The 22,969-nt window shown below is 38.9% G+C and overlaps 2 protein-coding genes across 3 annotated transcripts; one reads left to right on the top strand and one right to left on the bottom strand.

Moving 5' to 3' along the window:
- Nucleotides 1-578: 578 nt before the first annotated feature.
- Nucleotides 579-2,984, bottom strand: LOC121772684 (transmembrane protein 45B-like). Of its 2 annotated transcripts, none has more exons than XM_042169876.1 (3): nucleotides 2,780-2,984; nucleotides 1,721-2,297; nucleotides 579-1,324 (listed from the first exon to the last, which is right to left on the bottom strand). In XM_042169876.1, exons 2-3 carry the CDS (start codon nucleotides 2,065-2,067, stop codon nucleotides 817-819), a joined length of 855 nt encoding a protein of 284 aa, XP_042025810.1. In that variant the 5' UTR covers nucleotides 2,068-2,297; nucleotides 2,780-2,984; the 3' UTR covers nucleotides 579-816. The 2 variants fall into 2 exon arrangements, with proteins under 2 accessions (XP_042025810.1, XP_042025811.1); XM_042169877.1 differs by lacking the exon at nucleotides 2,780-2,984 and adding an exon at nucleotides 2,388-2,755.
- Nucleotides 2,985-4,894: 1,910 nt separating this feature from the next.
- On the top strand, nucleotides 4,895-14,271 carry LOC121769891 (protein ENHANCED DISEASE RESISTANCE 2-like). Its single transcript, XM_042166664.1, has 24 exons — nucleotides 4,895-5,029; nucleotides 5,122-5,382; nucleotides 5,721-5,804; nucleotides 6,423-6,476; nucleotides 7,521-7,586; nucleotides 7,712-7,809; nucleotides 8,596-8,663; nucleotides 8,748-8,864; nucleotides 8,987-9,027; nucleotides 9,127-9,227; nucleotides 10,035-10,130; nucleotides 10,594-10,658; nucleotides 10,741-10,812; nucleotides 11,162-11,317; nucleotides 11,764-11,862; nucleotides 11,932-11,966; nucleotides 12,041-12,074; nucleotides 12,335-12,486; nucleotides 12,584-12,685; nucleotides 12,848-12,892; nucleotides 12,970-13,113; nucleotides 13,516-13,611; nucleotides 13,734-13,835; nucleotides 14,026-14,271. Exons 2-24 carry the CDS (start codon nucleotides 5,239-5,241, stop codon nucleotides 14,128-14,130), a joined length of 2,076 nt encoding a protein of 691 aa, XP_042022598.1. The 5' UTR covers nucleotides 4,895-5,029; nucleotides 5,122-5,238; the 3' UTR covers nucleotides 14,131-14,271.
- The last annotated feature ends 8,698 nt before the right edge of the window (nucleotides 14,272-22,969 follow it).

Raw genomic sequence — 22,969 nt, 5'->3', positions numbered from 1 at the left:
ATCATTCATGGACTAAACTGATCATCTGTTTGAACATTGTTATTTGCTTTACTTTTTTGTAATGTTGAGGTGAAGTGAAACAGAAGATGAAATATGATCGACTAATGTTTATCATCTCTCAACTTCTTATAATTGTAGATTGATTTCAACCTCACATCTCCAACATGTTATGAATTCAACACAGTCATTGTGAAAGCAAGAAAAAACACAAATTGCTGACAAGTCAAATATTTTGTGCACCCTAATCATAATCTGATTAGAATAGCCCAAACCCATCAAAACTACCTTATCACTGGAGTCTAGAAACACAAAAAACTGTCTGGAGTTCGGTACTTTTACCTTTTATGATTAATTAATTAATAAGATCGATGATTAAGTACTCATTATTGGGATCTCTCTAATTCCATCTTTTCAATAGGATAATAATTTTCAAAGGAAAAATTCAATCTACCAAAGTAGTCAAGATATTTTTTTTGAACCAAAAGTAAACAAGATATTATACTTCAAAAGTAGTGCCCCCTTGGCCTCCATTGCCCAGCACAGGACACGTTCAATACAACTAAAATCAAAGAGAGACACAGTCACAACAATGGTCAATAATTTCTAATCGGAAGGATATCTTCTACAAGAAATAAGGAAACGCTGCAATTCTGCTATAACCTTGGCTCTGATATTGATCTACATGTAAACTAAAAAAAATAACATGTTATAAAGAGTGTAGGTATATCTATGTCCGAAACAGAGTATCCTCAATCTACGCGCCTCCTCGTGGAGAATCGAAGAAGTGAACCACTTTGAGGGAAAAAAATAAGCATGTCATCTGTCTGAAGAAATGATATTCTGATCGTCGGCATCATCAAGAGCACGTGATCTGATAGAGTTAGAACCCCTGTATTTTGGCTCGATATAGATATACGCTCCAGCAACAGCGGCAAGAACACTGAAAGCTTGAATGAATAGTTGGAAATTCGCCAGCAACTCACCACGGATTTCATGTTCTGGGGAATGGCATTTTACCTCGTTGTCCTTGAGCAAACAACCATCTGGCATCATTGAACCGTAGAGAGTGAACGCTGTCTGGTAAAACCAAAGGCCTTGGAGTGTCATGGCCATGCCACTGCATAAATCGGCTGGGAAGCTCGTAGGCATGAGAGCTCCAGCGATAGTTGACAGTATACAGAGGCCAATTAGGAGGACGAGGATGAAGTGATACCATCCTTCAAGGCCCTTGTGAGTGGTAGAGTGAAAATAGAATAAAAGATACTCTGCTGTGAATGCTGCTGAAGCTACTAAGCATAAAGCGCCTTCCGGCAATGGTAGGTATCTGAGAAAGGAGCAAGACAGAAACAAACATATTAATCTTATACATAATCGACCTCCAAATTCCTATGAGCAACTAGAAGAAGATGGATTTATATTGATACACAACAAAAGCAAAGTTTAAGCTATGCTAAGAAACACAAGAACTCGAATTTTCAACAGAAGCAGCAAATGAAAAGATCCCCAGAAATGAAGTTTTCTTTTGCACATGCCAGATAACCAATAAGTAAACTAATCAAATCTTCATGATCTCCATGAGGCAACTCTCAAGAAAATCTAGAGAGGGTTTAGTTGATCCACGATCTATGTTTCATGTTCTCTTCCCAAATCAAGAAATCAAAATACAGGACACTCTAACACAACAAGTAACAAAATCTAACAGAAACCACAGGAGACAAACCTCGTCTTCTCAGAGAGAAGTGCCACAACGCCAAAGATGAAGAACATAAGCAGCATCCCCGAGTGCTCAAAGTCGTTCATATGAGAAGGGTTCAAGACTCCATGAACAATGATCTTGAGATGGGTGGAATACAGAAACTCTATGCACAGATCGAAGAAAGCTCCAATTGCAATCACATAGAGCTCCAAGTACTTAAGCCTACCATCAAAACCAGGAACAGGGTTCCAAACCCTGACTCGGAAAGATTTCGGATTTGATGCATATCTGTTTAGAGAGCACCACATGTGCCACACACCAATCACTAGAAACAAAGTCCCAGGAATCGCATGTCCTGGAAATGAACCCATCTCCCCTCAACTGTTTTCTGCTAAATCAGCCAAATCTAAATTGTTGATGATAGCGAAGGCAGAAACAGAAACACCCCCTTTTTGGTAATCACTAGGTATCGATAGAAATTGAGAGTGACATCTAAATCTTCTTCGTCAAAAACTCACAGAAATCCCCAGAAACTCAAAATCCAAAATCAAATACAGATATTTGACTCTGGATTTCTGCCTCAGAGTAAACCTTTCACCACCTGCCGCAGAGATTTAAGTGAGGTTTTCAATTTTCCAGAGAACAATTTCCAAAATGAACACTCAAAACCGGAAAATCTAACAATCAATACCGATTATTAGCTCTTGATCTCATAAAAAGCCTTGGCAGAGATTTGTACTAATTTCCAGAGCTTTTTCACAACGAATTCTTATATCAGTTGTGAACATAGAAATCAGAGGTATAAATCGCAGAAAAAAAGTAAATGGGGAAGCACTTGAGTTCATGCAAAATATTCAATCTCAAAAAAGTCAAAATCACTACATGAACGCGACCAATTTATAAATAATTTCAGGCAGCAAAAAGTGCACAAAAAAGCAGCCAAAACCAAAATTCAAAATCCAGAAACATAGATGGATCTGTTAATAATTCATAAATTATGCTTCTCTTCACTACAATATTCAGAATTGTGATCGTGATTTTCAGTAATAGCAATTAGCAATCGAGATTAAAGAAGAGAGGTACCTGAATTTGCTATTAGCAAAATCGAAATGGCAAAAAGGCCTCAATGAGGAGAGAAGTGAATTGAAGTGAGGTCGGTAGGGTCAAACTCAGACGGCAATAATAAATGAATCATTGAATGCAGAAATCTAGCTGTAGTTCATAATTTTTTTAATTTATTCCTTTCTCTCTCTAGAATTGCAGCATCGAGGAAAAGGAGAATTTCCTTTTCTCTAATTTGATTGACCTTTTAGTGCGTTGTTGCATGAAAATCATGAATTGATTGCGCCATTGCGGCATGCAAATTTGAACAGTTTTTTTAAGTTGACAAATGATAATGACGAGTTTTTCCCGTCTGTCATTGCTATTTTCGGCATTTTTAGGAACTAACGATATTTGGATTGATGAATAGTAATTATATTTGTTTTGGTGTTTATCTTAAATGTGACCAATTCATCATGTACGGTTTGGAGATTAGGGCCATAGGAATTAGGAAATTTAACCCATTTTGGGAATTTTTAGAAATTAATGACATTTGGATTTTTGAATAGTAGTAGTAATTATATTTGTTTTGGTGTTTATCTTAAATTTGACCAATTATTCATTACGGTTTGGAGATTAGGGCCATAGGAATTAGGAAATTTAACCCATTTTGAGAAACTAATCACATTTAAGTATTACTTCTACTTGTATAAAGAAATTTTGAGTGGATAAATTTACGTAAGCCGAACCTACGGTCCGGTTCTTAATTCAAAAACGTGCGTTCAAAAGCCATTTTTAACCTTTGAAACATTGATAAAATAATACTCATATTTCATCCGTCCCACGATAACAGTCACATTTAGTGTTGGTACGAGTTTTAAGAAATAATGAGTTTTAAAAATTAGTGAAATATGAGATTAACTTTTTTATATTGATTTTATAATATATGAGTGAAGTGAGTTAATGGAATGTGGAATTTACTTATCATTTATGGTAAAAGTGAAATATGATTCTTATTGTGGGACGGATCGAAATAGCAAAATGTAACTCTTATTGTGGGACGAATGGATCATATGTTGATTTCGTTCAAATTTTAAAACACATGAGATAAAAATATATGCAGGCGGCAGGTTTACAATTGTGGAAGTGTTGATATTCGCCACATAAAAGGAAGTCGCTATAAAATGTAGAGATATTGGTTCTTAAAATCATAAACTTTAGAGATATTGGTTCTTAATAATCTTTGGCCAAAATTTAGAGAGTATTTCACAAAAATTTTAAAATTAGTCTTAAATATCATAAACTTTATATTTTATTTATTTTTACATTTTGTTTGTTATTATTTTGCATTTTATCTGTTATTTTCCACACCAAGTCAATCACCAATTCATCCTAAAGTAAGAGAGAGAATTATTGGGTTGTTCAGTAGTGCACAACCTAACACCACATCACATTAGTATGAAATTTTGTGTTCTAATGCCGTATGAAATTTTATGTTATGGTACTTTGTAATATAATATAATAGTACAAAATTTGAGTGCTACATACTTAAATTAACTTTCGGGACCTCCCATTCCTTTTATGCGAAACTATAACATAATTACTTCATATTATTTGATTATCTCTTTTAATTTGCTATTCATATAACTTATTCAATCTAATTTTCTTTAAATTCCTATTATTTATTATTTCTCTTACTTTATTATCATCATATAATTTATTCAATTTAATTTTCATCCAATTGAAATTGACGCGCCAGTCGAAAATGTCAGGCGTTGCAAAAATGATGACCACTAAGATGCCAATTTGAAAAGGGTAATGTAATTTGCTTGTAAATACTCGAATTGATTAAGTTTTATAATTTCTCTTAAACTTTTAAAATTTTCTAGAATTTCTTGGACTTTTTAAAATTTACTGTATTTTAATTTTTTTTTCAACGATAGATGTTTTCTAAATGCAAAAGATGGAGTATTATCTAAGTCAAATATAATTTATAGGCAACTAACCATAATTTGAATCATACTACTATAATTTATGAAGTGTGAAAATACAATGAATTAATTAAAAAATTGAAAGATTTTGGCATGACAAAAGCTGGCTGTATCATTTTCTATTTACGTTCACTATGCGTGCATTTATATGTTCATCATTTGGAGAAGATGATCGTACTCCATCGCTGACAAAATTTCGTAGATGATCGCGGCAATTTCCGGTGAATGTTTTTTGGATGCATGTTCTCTATTCGGTGTGTAAAATTTCCGAATTTTAGGGGTCGTTTCCATCTCTTAGAAGGTTTGATTTTCTTTTTCTCCACACATGCCGAAAATCGTTGCTCTCTGCTTCATTGATTTTAGCATTTTAATTGTTTTATTCTCTGGTGACAGATCCAGCTCGCGCGGCATTGTTTTTATCGGATTTGCGTTGAAATCGTTTTAGGAGGAAGATAAGTATCCAGCAATTGATTGAATTTTGAGGAAGAAATTAGTGTAAACTTAGAGAAAATGCGGAGATCGAGGGTGGTTCATGAAGGATGGATGGTGAGGTATAAACGCAGGAAGATTGGGAGATCATATTTTCACATGCGATATTTTGTGCTCGAGCCTCGATTTTTGGCCTATTACAAGAAGAAGCCCCAAGATGGTGTGGTAATTGCCTTACCTTACAAATTTAATTTTCAGTGTTGATGTTCTCTTACGATATGGGTGATCACGGGCTATTCTGATCGGTTATTCAGTTCCCCCCCCCCCATCAGAGATGCACATGTAGTAAAGTAAGTGTTTTCACAAACATTGCAATTCAATGGGAAAAGAATTCTTAAAGTTGTAGGTTATAGTAATTCAACTGCTTATAGAATTTATACCTTTACCTTTAACTTTCATGGATGTGGGGTTTTGATACTTTAATGCTTGGTTATTGAATGGACGAAACATATTACGTTCCAAAGTGCTTAATAATCTGTTGTTTCTGTATTTAATACGGTAAGGTACCACTGAAGACTCTTCTCATTGATGGCAACTGTAGAGTGGAGGACCAAGGAGTCAAGAGTCTCAAGCCTAACAATGATCATGTGAGTCTACAAAAATGATTTTTCTCTTCGGTGTTAAGATTGTATCTCATCTTAGCATTATATTTATCCAAGAAAAGTGGTTTCAAGTTGGATTATTGTTTACTAAGATTAGAGAGGCCACAAATCCATGAACAATCACTTTGATCTTATTTTGGTACAAAAATTATTTTGGTGAGTTACATATTGGTGAAATGAGATTCGGATCCCGTCTCTCCATCTCAATATGACAACGAGACCTCATAGCTCCATCTAAGGTAAGCAAGCCAGAACTAGCTCACTTACTTGATCAATTGAAATAATTCAAATTACTTGAGAACAAGATTTAATGTCAAGTGGTTCTAGAATTTCATTGTCCATTTCCTAAAACTTCTAGCCCTGTACCATTTGGTAGCATTTTCCGTTTTGGGCATACTGCAGATTAGTTTTGTACTACTGAATACTTCTTTTTAGTTTCTACCTTTTATTAATCATTTTCCCACCACCTAAGGAGAAGTTTTGGTTGATTTATGTGAGAGTTGTGATAGATAAAACTTATTCAACTGATGCTATCATCATACATGCTTTCTACTAATGCATTATGCATTCATATTCTACAATAATGCTCTGATTTTATGGCAGATGATTTACGTTCTGTCAGTTTACAACAAGAAAGATAGTTCCAATAGGATGACGGTATGTATTACAGTAGTGCAACTTTTTATTTCAATACCAGAAGTGTTCCCCTTGCACATCTATGAGAAATTGCTTTTGAGATATAGGCTCTATCTATTTACCTTACAGCACATGTTTTAATGCCCCTTATGAGTGACTAGGATGATTCTTTTATCGAGGATATGGTGATCCTTTTATAAATAACACATTAATGATAATTTATTCTCATGTATTGGACAAGTGTTCTAAGAGTGCAAAAGATATCAGTAGTTGACAACAAAGTATATTTCTGTAGAATATCAATGTACTGTTACCACAGAATGAGAAACTTTATAAGTAGTGCCCGTAAAACATTAACTCAATATATTATTCTATCAAATCTTTCCAAACTATCGCCATTTTCCAAATCTGTCCTGTACTATAAACTCTGACCAATTAATCCAAACGTGAGAATTTATGCAAATCTACCCCTAAAGAAAATTTTTCAGTACTTGAAAGCTGAGTAGGACTGAATAGAATTCAGTGACAGAGGATGTTTACAAACGAACAACTCCATGTGATGGTTATTCATGTTGCATTCTTTTAAAAAAATGACTATGATGGTCCTAGTCATGTGGCACTCAATCTTGAAAGTAGAGTATGGCTTGCTGATTCTAGCCTTCAATTGTCAAGCAAAACAAAGAGAATGTTACCCATATGAATAGTGATATTGCTAGAAATTGTATTAGGAACTATGAACTGTTACATGTCGAGTTCTTATGTCCTAGGTCATGATACATTTATTTTAAAAGAAATGAAAATGATGTTTCTGATTCAGATCATGGTGAATCTTGACCCCTAATAACGGTTCATGCTTTCCTTCAAACTTTCAGTACCATATAGTGAAAAAGGAGTCAATTAGATCTGCCAATCCTCCAGCAAAGTTCATAATTTGTATTACACTTTAGCCTGAATATTTCTGTTCCTCTTATCATTTTGTATCCCTCTAATTCCCTGAAAACTTTTGCTCCCTGCAAACTTTCATTTTAGGATTTAACAGTTCACAGATTCATGTTCCTTGTTCAGATGGCATCTTACAGCATTCAGGAGGTTCACAATTGGAAAGAAAAACTTGAATCTATTATTGATCAGGTTTTTCTATTCTACATGTCACCTTCAAGTGTTAATAATTTTTATATTTCAAATGCCATAAAGTTCCCTTTTTACTTGATTTTGAACTTAAAATTCTAAAATCGATGAATGTTGGTTGTATGCAGCAGCAAGGGTCAAATTCTGCTCATGGTAACAAGTACTTTTCTTTTGAGTATAGATGTGGCTTGGATACTGGGAGAAATGCTTCATCGTCAGACCGTGAGTAAGTATTTGTTCTCGATTCACCCAGTATGTGGGTGGCTTTTTAAGCTTGTTCATGTAGAATATTAACTTAGTTACTCTAATCTACTGCCCCATAGGTTTGCAAAAATATAATTTCCATGAAGGATTGCATGATGCTGTCTGGACTCTGGTTACATATATCATAAGTCATAAATAACTTTAGTTGTGTAACTTTGTTGGTCTGTGTCCTTCTCCACAAGAGAGAAGTGAATTGCATTTGATTTGAATTAAATTTGATTTTTCTCAGCAGTCGCGACTCGTGAGTGCTCCTTGATTAGGGAGTAGTACATATATATAAACTTTTCTGATTGATGTATCTTAAATACATCGCACTTGAGGGTTTCAGGAATAGAGCTGATAGTAGGACTCAAGCCTGGAAATTCGAAAATGGTCTTATTAAATCTGAAAATGGTCTTATTACAAAGCAGTGGGTTATGTTTGCCCGTTCCGAAATCCGTAGGTCATTGCAAACTGCCTATCTATATTGATGTCTTCAATTATATGGCCTGGGTAATCAATCAAAAATAAGTACTGTATAAATAATTCCCAAGTGATGGTCCACAATTCGTTACAATTTTCTTGTGTTATTGCCTATATTTAGCACCCCCCCCTGCAGCACTTGTTGACTTCTAGTTCTGTCCCTTCACATCTGAATGCATTGCATTTGTTGATCTCCTAGTAAAAGGTTGTACTGTTCAAGAACTTCAATGCATGTTGGATATCTTTCGCTCAATGTGCTCAATTTTGCTTTGTGAATTACTTTCAGTGCTGCAGAAGAAGAAGAAGATGATGATGATGATCGTCCAGATTCTCCACACCAAACGATAGGAGATGGTTTGTTGGTTACATGCTTATCTCAGCTGATATATGGCACTCATCTTTTGTAGTAAAACTTCACTAACCATATTGATGTGGCAGGTCCCCCTGAGTCTGTTTTTGACTGGACGGATGAATTAGATTCAAATTTACACATTCAGAATTTCAACAGTCAGGCCTTTACAAAAAATTCCTGGCGCCTGCTTCAGTGCCAAAATGGTGCGTCCATGTGCCTTCAGTTTCCTTTCTGGTCAATTGGAGAGATGTATACACCATAAATATGTGCCTGTGGGATGTCTGAAAAATTCTTCAGTGAACATTTCTTTGGTGCAAGTTTGCAGGGCTTCGAATTTTTGAGGAGCTTCATGAAGTTGATTTTCTTGTAAGGACATTTTATCAATTTTCTGTAGAATGTACTTAAAATTATTTTCTAGACAGTGGATGCGTTTGGTATATTCCTCAAGTTATTTTAATGATGTAGCCAAAGAGCTGCAGCAGACCAATGAAAGCTGTTGGGGTAGTTGAGGCTACTTGTGAAGAAACGTTTGAGCTCATAATGAGAATGGATGCTACGCGATGCGAGTAAGGTTTTCTTTCTTCTCTCTCAACATAGGATTTGATCATTCTCCTGTATGGTGTCTTCAGTTGGGTGTTGAAATTTTGCCAAGAATGACATGCTTTACACTTTTTGTTCATTTCCTTTGAATACAACTTGTAATGTCTAAAATTAACTAGACCTCTCACAACTGGTGTAACAAGATGGTTAGTTGCTGCTCTCTTCTTGACAATGAAAATTAAATGCATTGAGGGTATTGGGAGCTCAAAACAAGGTCAGAATTAAAAAACTTTATGAGGTTAATTACATATACATTTTAATTTCACCGTTGAAGTTTTCAGGCCCTATCATTTTGATGGGTACTTCTTCTTGAGGTTATCTGCTTTGTAAAAGCTCTTCAACCTCTGGAATGTAAAAAAATTATGAGGTAAAACTTAAGATAGGTTTTCGACAGTAATATAACTACTTGTATTAATTTTCCCAAGCATCTTAGCTAGCTCAACTCATGTCCTTTTTCTCGCTCTGCTGTTCAATCACTAAATCAGAGTAAGCTCTCAGCCCTACTCAGCCTATGAAGGGCTGAATCATTCTTTTATTTTTCTATCTATCGATATATATCTCCCTCCCTCACTCACACACACACACACACAAAGTGAATAAAATGTTACGCAAATTCTTAATCACAGCTTATGAAAGGCTGCCTCTCTCTTTCTCTCTCGCGCGCGCACGCGCACACACACATCCACATTGAGTGCAATAAAATGTAATGAAGAACTTATCGAAAACTTTGGTTTTTGATGCAGTGCACTTTAAACAATAGTACCATTGTGCAGGTGGGATTGCAGTTTTCAGTATGGTAGCTTGGTTGAAGAGGTAGATGGACATACTGCTATTCTATATCAAAGGCTTCAGTTGGACTGGTTTTCAATGTAAAGCCTATTCTTATCATAACCCTTTTTCTTTCTATTCTTTGGATATTTTTTGCTCTCTGTGCTCTTCCTTCGTTAATTCTGTTTTTGTAGTAATTTAATTATTTGACCGAGGAGCTACTAGTTAACTAAGCTTGTTTTGGGTGGCCTCATATATTCTTATGCTATTGTTAATTTTGCTTTTTGACACCATTCAATTTTCTTTTCTTCTCGATGTTACATTCAGAGTCTTTTGACTGAAAATGGAGCATTTAATATTTTGTGTTATTTTCTGGGATGCTCATTCTTCTCTTACTGTATATTCTCTCCAATAGAATAGGAACTTTTGTTAGTGCATCAAAATTAAGTTTAACCTCAAGTTTGGTTGCAGTTAATGGATGTGACTTTGAGTTCTAACCACTAGAATTAATGTCTAGGTTGTATTTGAAATTTGTCATGTATGTGCTTTCTTGTAATACTACAGGTTTGTATGGCCTCGTGACCTCTGCTATGTACGCTATTGGCGTCGAAATGATGATGGGAGTTATGGTAATGTCTGAGCAATTCAATGTTATCTGCTTTTCATTTAGTTTTCTGAATGTATTTTTGGCCTTTTCTTTTATTTCTGCAGTTGTACTGTTTCGTTCTAGGGAGCATGAAAGTTGTGGCCGACAACTAGGATATGTGCGGGCTCATATTGAGAGTAAATTCACTGAGCTTTCTGATAAATTCCATATTACTTTCTTAATAGTATAACCTGAAACCTTCACTCCCATTGTATGTAGTACCCGATCTGGACATTTTACTTTGCATTTTACGCTTGTCACTGAAAGATGCAGTAATATATATAATGCATTATCATGAAGATGCATTATTGTAATAAATAGTGTATTATCAAAAGAAGCATGGCATACATAAAGTGATTAATATAAAAATTGCATGGTTCTATGGTATTATGGAAGGGATGGTTTCTATATGATCCTATCCCTGTATATACACATAAATACTTTGTTTCATAGCCATGTTAAATGGTTTTGGTTCTGATTTTTTAGGTGGAGGGTTTAATATATCACGTCTAAAGTCTCATGGTGGCAGACCTAGAACAAAGGTCCAGCATCTTATGCAAATTGATCTTAGAGGCTGGGGAGCTGGTTATTTTTCATCATTTCAGCAACACTGTCTTCTTCAGATGTTAAATAGTGTCGCTGGTAAGATGTTCGAGAACTGAGATATTGAATTATTCCTTTTGCAGTGTATATTACCATTCCAGACCTCGTAGATCCTTTGATATTTCACCTTTATTACTGATTTACACTAAAGAAGAAAGAGAGCCATATCTTTACAGTAAAAGTTAAGTGGTCCAAGCATGGGTCTCTTAAATCGTTATTAAGTCCTTAGTTAAGGTGTTGCTCGATTTATCAATTGACCATCGCCTGTTAATAATCACTGATATATTCAGTAAAAGAGCTTAAACTGTATGCCTGTCATTACATTTGCTGCAAATATCTGATTTTGAACTCTGTTTCACTTTCTCAAAGCTTCCATGACAGCAGACGAGGGTAACTTATATGCCTTCTTATAATTTCTTAAGCAAAAGACTCAGATTCGAATTTTGTTTGCAAGGGTATTGAGTGTTTCAAGGTTATTGTTGCAGGCTTACGAGAATATTTTTCTCAAACTGATGAAAGGGCCATAGCTCCTAGGATGCCACTTATGGTTAATATGACATCAGCTTCCGATCCTTCAAAGAAAAGTAAGAGATTTCAGTCATCTTCCTTTTGCTTCCCCAATTCTTCTAACAGGATGATGGATGAATGCTCAGATGATGACGAAGATTTTCAGTATGCTGGTCAAGAGGTCGGTTTGCACTTCTTCTTGTATGCTCTCCTTGCGGCATCGATGATTTGAGTTTTGTTATCTGTATGTTACAGGTTTCTACGTCAGAGGTTAATGACACAAGAAATGGTCGGTAATATCCTTAGTTTATGTTCCCTCTGTCCCAAACTACTTGCACCATTTCTTTTGGGCACGAGAATTAAGAAATTGATGTTTAAAAGTTGAGTGGTGAGAGAATAAAGTAAGAGAGAGTAAAGTATGATAAAGAATAAAGTTTTTGCCAGAAAAGAAAATGGTGCAAGTAGCTTCGGACGGAAGGAGTATGAGTATATACATGTATTATTTAATCTCTGATAAGCACATCTCCTTGCAATTCTCTGCACATATAGAGTCCTCTGACGATGAACCTGATCTAGACATGAACTTTTACTTTGGCAACCTTCGCCGCGATGATCAGGAAAATGCCCGTAATTGCTGGACATTATCTGATGGGAACAACTTCAGAGTACGTGGTAAGAATTTCTTCAGCGACAAATCAAAGGTATACAATAATTTCCATATATAGAAGATACGAGCTGTTTCAGTTTAGAAAGTACTATTTCTCTATTCAATCTCACATTGCTGTGCTCATATTTTAGACTGCTGGCGGTAAGCATCTTATGGATCTTGTTGCCACAGACTGGTTCAAAAGTACGAAACGAATGGATCATGTTGCCCAACGCCTTGGGTGTGCAGCACAAGTAAGTTTCAGTAATGATGACTCAATAGCTTTAGTTCATTTGAGATCTCTTATACCACAACTTAATATTTTTCAAATTATTTGTACATTATTTTGTTTGGTTCCTAATTATTGCTTAATAGTACATGTCTTGATACAAATGATTTTTGTGCTTTCTTTTTAGGTTGCAGCAGATAGAGGACTTTTCTCTATTGTTATTAATCTCCAAGTGAGTTGATCAAGTGGTTGATCTTATGTATTGTTTATATCGTATGGTTATCTGAAAATTTACAATAAAAAATCTAGGTACCTGCTGGATCCACACAATACAGCATGATTTTTTACTTTGTAACAAAGAATTTAGTACCAGGATCTCTCTTGCAACGGTTTGTTGATGGAGACGATGAAGCCCGCAATAGCAGACTGAAGCTTATACCATCAGTACCAAAGGTATCTTTGTCCCTGTTTCAGTTTATTTGGAGTATTAATACATTGAAAAGTTTTGGTTAGACAACATCATTTATTTCACAAAGCTAAAATATTTGTGATAACATGCGCTTTTGATAACATTATTGTAATGTAGAGGGACTTTACAGTTCTGCAAAGATGTTATATTACATCCCGAATTGCTTTATTCAAGCTATAATCAGAAGAGTCCACCGTATTCCCCTTGTTTGTTGCTCCATTTATATTTTTGACTCTTGATTTGTGCCCTTGAGATTAAAACCGGTCATTTAGAAAATTTAGTGCATGCTGTACTTGGATGTTTGTTCAGTTTAACAGTCTTGTACGAAGATCAGAAGCCTGTTTTCCTTCTCTCGTTAACTTCATTCTGGTCTGGAAACTTTGTAGGGCTCTTGGATCGTGCGGCAGAGTGTCGGAACCACTCCTTGTTTACTGGGAAAATCAGTTGATTGCACCTATATCCGCGGCCCCAGTTACTTGGAAGTGAGACTATTCCCCCATCAATTCCCTATAACACAGAAAATAAGATTATCGAGTCACACAGGCTGAAATATCCAACAGTTATTTCAACTGAGATCACTGATTAACCATTTCCATTTGTGTAGATCGACGTTGATATCGGTTCCTCCACCGTGGCAAATGGAGTACTGGGACTTGTGATTGGTGTTATCACAACGCTGGTTGTAGACATGGCTTTTATTGTACAGGTACTTTCTTGTAAGCTAATGAATTTTGTTTCATAAGTATATCCCATCTTATTTTTAACTTTCGTTGCATGTAAGATGTAACTTATCTATAAATGCTGTCAAGAAATGAGAGAGAGAGAGAGAGAGAGCTGTGTTTTAGTGTGATTACAGATATGCATAGTTGAGCTGTTGCATGAAAAATGAAATGCAGGGTAACACGCCGGAGGAGTTGCCAGAGCGATTGATCGGCGCCGTCCGAATTTCTCATCTAGAATTATCATCAGCACTAGAGCCCAGAGAGGAAGATGATTTTTGATTCAAATCAAGTTACAATCACCAGTTTTCAGCGGCACCCGAGGCCCTCAAATATTGTTTTATTGCACTTGCACCAGCTATATTTTGTCTTTGATTTAAATGCTTGCTGCACTTCTCTAAGAGCATTTTCCAGTCGTTTTCATTGTCATTATTCGTTTACTATTTTTTCTCTCTCTAAATTTTCAACTTCTCTCGCCGGTATTAAAGAGCAGCACGTGCTTTGTGCGTGTCAGTGTAAAATGTAAATAGTATTCGCTTTTGATGCGTGGTATAATTTGATGATGGTGAATATGCAAGTCCTTCTGTAATAATACAACTTTCTTGAACTATTTAGTATTTGAAAATATATTGATTGGAATAATTTGTAACTTATTTAGTATTTCCACCCACAGTGCGACAAGAATCCTCCCGTCGAGGGATGGCTGAGTATTGACGACTGCGGCCCCCATCCCTTTATAACTAGTCCTCTATTCCCAACTCTTTTCTTCCATACCCTCCTTCTTTAGAATCTGACGTGGCTCTTGTTGAAAAGTAAAATGCGGAAAATAAAACTCAAGAACTCTTGAAGAGATTGATTTGAATTGTTCTTGTTGATACATAGTACATCCCTATTTATAGGACTAGAGAAGTAATGTACCTAGGAAGTATATTTATTGGAACTCTATATTATAAATGCTATCTCCTCTTTCCAACAGGTTGGGACTACACACTTTCTCTTCCCAACATACTTGGGACACTCAAGTTATCTTTCCAACACTCCCCCTCAAGTTAAGTATCGAGTTTTTTCGACACTTAACTTGCACAATCTTCGTTTGGCTAAATAGTTTATACTCGTATTTAGGAGTATTGATAGTTTATGCTCGTATCATAGAGCTTCTTCAATTCATCATTGATAGTTTATACTCGTATCAAGGAGTTTATTTTTTCATTGAAAGTTTAAACTCGTTTCAAGGAGCTTCTTCGTTTTTTTCATTGAAAGTTTAGGCTCTTATCAAGGGGTTCTTCATCATTGAAAGTTTAGACTCATTTCAAGGAGTTTCTTCAATTTTCTGTTAACAGTTTTAACTCGTGTCATAGAGCTCTTCAATTTTTTATTGGCAGTTTTAACTCGTGTCAAGGAGCTAATCTAGACAGTTTTTACTCATGTCCGGGAGCCATCTTAGATAGTTTTAGCTCATATCCAGGAGCCATCTTAGACATTTTTTGCTCGTATTCAGGAGCCACTTAGATAGTTTTAGCTCGTATCTAGGAGCCTTCATTTTTTTCTGACTGACAGTTTTTACTCGTGTCGAGGAGCTCTGATAAGGCTAATTTCATGCATGGGTCTAGGGACTTAATTCGTGATTTTATTGGGGCTAACGCACGTTTTAAGCCAGGTGTGTGAAGGAATTCGCCAGATCCAGGAAAGAAGACCAAAAAATCACAGGGTCGAGGAAATGGCGATTTAGTGAACGATTATGAAGAGAATTGCTCGACGGAGGAAGCTCTAGAGTTGAAGGGTAGAATAGGGATTTCTACGAAGACTCGAGGGCTATGTCCGCATCTATAAAAGGCAGAAGCATGCAAGCTGGAGGGATCTTCTCGGTGGAGACCTCACCACAGCCTGTTGCTTAGTTCATTTTTCCATACACACACTTGGTACTAATTTGCGGAGATTTCAGTTCACACGTCCGGGGTTTCATCTTAGCTTTCGATAGTGTGTAACACCGCTCTTATTTGGGGCGAAGAAACAATTTCTCTTTCGCTTTTCGGATTTTACTTACTCTGCCGAGCTTCGTTGTTCGAAGCTCGGTTCGCTGTTTTTACCGAAGAATCTCTGGTTTTAATGCAAGTTTGATTTTCTGTTATGGCAATTGTGTTGATTTCTAGTTTGATTGTTTCGTTGTTGAGATTTTGGTGTTTTAAATTGTCTGAGTTGGATGCGTTTCGCAGCTGTTTTTGAGTCATTGCAGGTTAATGGTCAGATCTGGGAGATTGGAGTTGGATTGTAGAGGAATCCGTGTTTGATCTGCTGAATTTGTTTGTTGTTGAGTTCGGATGTCTTGGATCCGGAGTGGATCAAGTATTCTGGCGTGAATCTGAAGTAGTTTCGATCTGATTTTTATGCCTAGTTTACGTGTTTTTCTTTCATTCCGTCTAGTGTACGCAGATCTGATGTGTTTCCATTTTGTGGCAAGTTTCCGACGAGCAAATTTCTATATTCTGTTCGAATCTCGCTTTGTGTTCTGTTTTGTTCATCTGCAAGTTTAATCCAGCTGAGAGGATGCATTGTGCTACGAGCTAGCGTCAAAGTTTGTTGTCTGCAGTCCTTTCTGTACTTGCCACTTTTTGAATGATGGTCCCCACTTTCAGTTATATTCTGTTTAGCTAGATTAGGTAGTTGTTTACACTGTCCAGGAAGTGGTTATGTTTCTTGCTGTCGAAGTCTGAATTTACAAGTTAACATGTCCTAGGTCTAGCATTTACATTTCCTGCCTAGGTCTAGAGTTAGTTTAAAATTCTCAACCCTTTTGCGTGGCAGCAGCCATTTGTTTGTCCAAAGCCTCTGAGCACTACTTTGCGAGTCCATCTCTGTGGGATCGACCCCACTTCCCTATACTAATTCATAGTATTCGGGTTGAGGGATTTATATTATTTTTTTGAAAGGGGAGTTGAGAGTGTCCAACGACTAAAGCACTGTATGTTCTCTTGAGTTCCTGGACCCTGTGCTCCAGTGGACTTAAGAAGCATGGTGTCTTGACCGAGCGCTTGCATTGATCAATTTCTGTGCATACGTACGAAAGAGCGTCTCTCTGAATCTCTCCCCCCCTTCCAAATGGCGCCGTTGCCGGGGATGGATGGCGTACTTTGTGTTAGTGCCTAGAGTAGTTGGTACGAATAATTTTAATTTACTGTTTTTTTTTCGTTTTCTTTGTAGTGCATGAGCATGAGCTTCTACCGGAGTAACTCGTCTGGTTGGATACACGGTCAGTCCGTTTGGAAGATCAAGGATACAGCCTCCACCGTAACTACCAGATCAGGGTTCACGACGGGAGATCCGTTCCCGACTGAGTTTTTGAGTGACGAATCCTGGGAATCTTCAGGACGAAAGGATCCGGAGTCCCCACCAGAATCAGAAACAGAGTCGGAAACAGGGGAGGAAGAGGAAGTTGAGATGGCGCACGTAGCAGACCCAGATCCAGAAATAGGGTCACTAACGGCTCATCTCGATGGAGAGCCAGCGCATGCAATAGTGATGAACCCACGTCAGAAATCTATTGAGATCAAAACGAATGTGTTAGGCGTCTTGCCAACATTTTCTGGGCGAAGGAGTGAATGCCCGTACGAGTTTTTGAACGAGTTTAGCAAGTTGTGTGGCATTCAAAAGAGGCCTAATGATGCGACAGAGGAGGACTATCGCTTGTGCGCGATTCCTTTCACTCTAAAGGGGGAGGCAAATACATGGTTGTTGAGATTACCCCCTGATTCTATCCGCACCTGGAGGGACTTTAAATTGGAGTTCCTAGATTACTTCTTTCCATCCAACAAGACGAACGCTCTGAAGAAGGAGATAGTGGAATGCAAGCAGGATTACGATGAGTCATTGAGCCAATACTGGTCAAGGTTCAAGGGATTGCTGGACGCGTGCCCGAATCATCGGATGATAGAGGCGGAGACATACTCTCTGTTTTATGAAGGGGCAACTCCCGAGTCTAAGGATTTGATGAACTCCTCGAGCGGGGGGAATTTTACAAGGAAGAGAGGAAGCGAGGCAAGAGAGATTTTGGGAAGATTAATCGACGCCAAGAAGGCGTATGACAGCACGAGGAATGCTGTGAGAAGAGGCTCTGCGAATGCATTGAGGGAGCTGGAGGATGACAAAGTTGAAGCAAGGATTGATAGGCTGGAGAAAGCCTTGCTGAATGCTATCGAAAGGACTAATACAGCCGCACTAAAGGAAACGGCTAAGATGTTAGGTCCAGGAGATAATCAACTCCAGCAATATTACGGACCTCAGGAAGGTGATTACCAGGCCCAGGCGAACGCGATGGGAAGTTGGAATCCTGATGGAAGTTGGAACCAAGGAAGACAAAGAGATGCACCCTGGATAAATCACCCGAACTTTAGATGGTCTGAAAATGAGCAAAGCCAGCCAGCACCCCAATTGAGTATACAGTCCGCACCGCAGCCCGAGAGGCAGGGTAACTGGAGAAATCATGAGGGGCAAGGAAATTGGAATAACCGTAACCAAGGAGATCACTCGACCTGGGGAGACAAGAATCAGAATTATCAAGGGAACTCTTATGTACCACCACATCAAAGGAATGCCAAAGCACCTTACCCAGGTCAAGGAAGTAATTTCAACAACAATCCAGGAGGTCAAGGGCACATTCGCCCAGGCCAAGGAAGTGGAACAATCCAGAATATAGGGCCAGGTCCCAGTCAGCCAAGCTCTAGACCAAGGAACCTTGATGAGATGGTTCACGACCTCGTCAGTTCCCAGCAGCACATTCAGAACAATTTACAGTCGAACAATGATGTGGTTCACAAGCTTCAGGATGCGCAGCAAGAACAGAAGGCGGCAATGGATATGTTGGCCAAACAGTTGTCTCAAATAGCTACTTCCTTGAGTGATATGCGGGGAAACGAGGGCAAGATTCCTGCATCGGTAAGACCACCTGACAGAGCCAATATTAGCCAGATCACACTAAGATCTGGGAAGGAGTACGAAGGGCCGGTCATGAGGTACGGAGAGGTCACGACCCCCATTAAGGATAAGGGAATAGAGGATACAACCACTGAATCAAGGGACTCGGTTGAGAGCAACCCTGCGGTTAGAGATGAACTTCGGGCAGGAGATTTAGAGAAACAGTTGCCCAGGACAATCGAACCCTTTTTCCTAGATCCAGAGCCGGAATTGGTAGAGAACAGAGGAGTTGATAAATCTTCAGCAGGTGAATGTTCCGGAACCGGGAAACGACCAAAACCTTTCCCGAACCGAGGAGAGGCAAAGAAAAAGAAGGATGAGCCAGTGGATCTTATGGATATTTTCGGGAAACTGGAGATAAATCTACCCTTCTTACAGGCTTTGAAAATGCCAGTTTTCAGCAAGTTCATCAAGGAGTTTATAGCTGGGAAGGCTCGACCTAGTGGAAAAATCTTGATAGGCGAGAATGTGTCCGCGGTGATTCAGAAGCGGAGGATGCCCTCGAAATGCAATGACCCAGGTATGTTCACTTTGCCCATTTCTATCGGCGATGTAAAAATTGAGCATGCTATGTGTGACTTGGGAGTATCCATAAATGTGTTACCCCTGTCCATATACAAGAGGTTAGTGGGAGTAGGTATGGTGGATACGAAGGTTGTGATCCAATTGGCGGACAGGTCATGCATCTGCCCTGAAGGAGTGCTCGAGAACGTAATAGTCAAGGTACATGACTTCCTGTACCCGGCTGACTTCCATGTGATTAAGATGAGCGATAATGAGTCTGTAGAGTCTGGCGGAGTATTATTGGAGAGACCTTTCTTGCGAACCGCTAAGACTATCATTGATGTCTTTGATGGTACTATCTGTCTCGATTACAATGGGGATAAATATACATTCAGCATAGATGAGGCAATGAAGAAGCCACTTGATGTTGAAAATTTGCATTCTGTAGATGTCATTAACCCCTTGGTCCAGGAATACCTCGAGACCGAATTAATGCAGGGACAGATTGAGAACTCAGAGATGAGTCATGCTGTTGATAGGGAAGTGGCCAGTTGGTGCCAAGCAATGAATACGAGCAAGTTGTCAGATGAAGAGCTAGCAGAAGCAATTCTGGAGTTTTGCACCAAGCCCGAGCTAACCAGATCGAGGGAGACACTTTATGGGGCAAGCAAGGAAGATCTTCCTGGATCGACTAAGGGGACGACGATTGGAACAGTAGAAAAGAACCCCTTGCCTCAGGAAAAAGATGTTCCCAAGAAGGAGTTGAAAACACTTCCGCCAGGCCTAAAGTATGCTTACCTTGAGGCGAATGAGACTTTTCCGGTGATTATCAACAGCAACTTGATCAAGGAACAGGAAGAGGAGCTGCTGAAAGTCATCCGAAGGAACAAGAACGCTATTGGTTGGACACTTTCTGACTTGGTGGGGATTAGCCCTGATCTGTGCATGCATCACATTCGACTAAATGAAGGAGCGAAACCCTGCAGAGACCCTCAACGCAAATTGAATCCCAATATGAGGGAAGAGGTATTGAAGGAGGTATTGAAGCTGCTATCCCTAGGAATCATTTATTCCATACCAGACAGTGAATGGGTTAGCCCAGTACATATGGTACCCAAAAAGTCGGGAATCCAGGTTGTTAGGAACGACAAGAATGAGTTGGTACCGACCAGGCTAGTCACCGGTTGGAGGATGTGCATTGACTACAGAAAATTGAACGAGGCAACCAAAAAAGACCATTTTCCCCTTCCGTTCATCGACCAGATGCTGGAGAGATTAGCAGGCAAGCAATATTTCTGTTTCTTGGACGGATACAGTGGGTATTTCCAAATTTACGTGGACCCCGAGGACCAGGAGAAGACAACTTTCACGTGTCCGTTCGGAACGTATGCATATCGGAGAATGCCGTTTGGCCTTTGCAATGCACCAGGCACTTTTCAACGGTGTATGATGAGTATTTTCTCAGACCTGCTGGAAGATTGCATTGAGATCTTTATGGATGACTTCACTGTATACGGGGATTCATTTGATTCATGTCTGGCGAGCTTGGATGTAGTACTGAAAAGATGTCAAGAGAAGCACTTGGTCTTGAATTTCGAGAAATGCCACTTCATGGTCCCTGAAGGAATTGTCCTGGGGCATGTAGTATCGGAAAAGGGCATACAGGTGGACCAAGCAAAAGTGGACGTGATATCAAAACTGCCCCACCCGACAAATCAAAAGGAGGTAAGGGGATTCCTAGGTCACGCAGGATTCTACAAGAGATTCATAAAGGATTTTGCCAAAATTGCTCAGCCACTCACTCATCTGTTGCACAACGATGTTGAGTTTGTTTTTAATGAGGAGTGCATTAAGGCTTTTCAGCTGCTGAAGGACAGATTAGTATCTGCCCCCATCATCAGAGCACCTGATTGGGGTTTGCCGTTTGAAATCATGTGCGATGCGAGTGACTATGCAGTAGGGGCGGTGCTAGGTCAAAGAGTTGACGGAAAAAGTTACGTGATTTTCTATGCGTCAAAAACGCTAAATCAAGCCCAGAAAAATTACGACACCACGGAGAAGGAAATGTTGGCAGTCGTGTACTCTTTTGAAAAATTCCGACCATATCTGCTCGGGTCGAGGGTGATAGTCTTCACAGATCACGCTGCGATAAAATACTTATTGGCAAAAAAGGAGTCTAAGCCAAGGTTGATCCGTTGGGTGTTACTGTTACAGGAGTTTAACTGGGAAGTCAGAGACAAGAAGGGAACGGAGAACAAGGTGGCTGATCACTTGAGTCGCATTTACCAAGGTGAGACGGATGAAGCAATACCTGATGCGTTCCCGGAAGAACATCTTTATTATCTTAACGATTCTCCTAGACCTATCGATTTTGAAGAAGTAATGGCAGCGACAGGTCCAGGAGGTGCTGAAAAAGGGAAATGCCAGACGAATGCAGAACCATGGTTCGCTGACCTAGCAAATTACTTGGTCACTAAAGAAGTGCCCAGCTCCGACGAAATTTCCCGGGCACAGAAGATGAAATTAAAAAGTGAAGCCAAATACTACTTTTGGGACGATCCGTATTTGTGGAAAATGGGAGCTGACCAGGTAATTAGGAGATGCATTCCGGAGTGGGAGCAAAGGGATGTGCTGAATCATTGCCATGCTCTAGCTTGTGGGGGTCACTTTGGACCTAGGAAGACTGCAAGGAAGGTTTTAGACAGTGGTTTCTACTGGCCGACATTACACAAGGATGCATTCGAATTCTGCCAGAATTGCGAAAGGTGTCAACAGACCGGAGGAATTTCTAGAAGGGACGAAATGCCACAAGTTCCGGTGATTGTTTGTGAGATTTTCGATGTTTGGGGTATGGACTTTATGGGTCCATTTCCATCTTCATATGGGAATACATACATACTTGTGGCGGTGGACTACGTTTCGAAATGGATAGAGGCAAAAGCTACGACCTCCTGCGAAGCTGTAGAAGTAGCCAAATTTCTGCGATCTAACATTTTCAACAGGTACGGAATCCCTAGGGCTGTCATCTCAGACCAAGGAACCCATTTTAAGAACCGTACAATAGAGGCTCTCATGAAGAAATACGGAGTCCACCATAGGTTGTCTACACCTTATCATCCTCAGTCCAACGGCCAGACAGAAATATCAAATAGGGAGATAAAGGCCATTCTCGAAAAAACAGTGAACCCGTCTAGGAAGGATTGGAGTAAGAGACTGGATGATGCATTATGGGCTTATAGGACAGCTTATAAGACACCTATTGGTATGTCACCATATAGGTTGGTATTCGGAAAAATGTGCCACTTACCCGTGGGAATCGAACACAGAGCATACTGGGCGGTCAAAGAGATCAACATGAACCCGCAGGCTTGTGAAGAAGAGAGGAAGATGCAGCTCCAGGAACTGGAAGAGTTACGGCTTGAGTCTTATGAATCTGCCATGTGGTATAAGGAAAAAACTAAGCTTTGGCATGATAAAAATCTCCGGGGCAAGGAACTCAGGGTAGGACAGAAAGTCCTTTTGTTTCAATCCAAGCTCAAGTTGATGCCTGGAAAGTTAAAGTCTAAATGGATTGGGCCTTACATCATCGTGGGACTTCGAGCAAACGGAGTAGTTGAAATCCAGGGAAGTGCACCAAATTCCATACCCT

The sequence above is a fragment of the Salvia splendens genome, chromosome 16, assembly GCF_004379255.2.
Source record: "Salvia splendens isolate huo1 chromosome 16, SspV2, whole genome shotgun sequence".
Classification (NCBI taxonomy): Eukaryota; Viridiplantae; Streptophyta; class Magnoliopsida; order Lamiales; family Lamiaceae; genus Salvia; species Salvia splendens.
The sequence above is the reverse complement of the archived record's forward strand: the minus strand, read 5'-3'. Positions and strand labels throughout refer to the sequence as shown.

What these genes read in the sequence shown, in the direction of transcription:
- LOC121772684 (XM_042169876.1), bottom strand. Translation starts at nt 2,067, where the DNA reads ATGGGTTCATTTCCAGGACATGCGATTCCTGGGACTTTGTTTCTAGTG. An exon ending in CTTCTCTCTGAGAAGACGAG is followed by an intron (nt 1,325 to 1,720) that starts GTTTGTCTCCTG and finishes CTCCTTTCTCAG; the next exon opens with ATACCTACCATTGCCGGAAG.
- LOC121769891 (XM_042166664.1), top strand. Translation starts at nt 5,239, where the DNA reads ATGCGGAGATCGAGGGTGGTTCATGAAGGATGGATGGTGAGGTATAAA. An exon ending in GCTTCATCGTCAGACCGTGA is followed by an intron (nt 7,810 to 8,595) that starts GTAAGTATTTGT and finishes AATTACTTTCAG; the next exon opens with TGCTGCAGAAGAAGAAGAAG. An exon ending in GCCTTGGGTGTGCAGCACAA is followed by an intron (nt 12,686 to 12,847) that starts GTAAGTTTCAGT and finishes CTTTCTTTTTAG; the next exon opens with GTTGCAGCAGATAGAGGACT.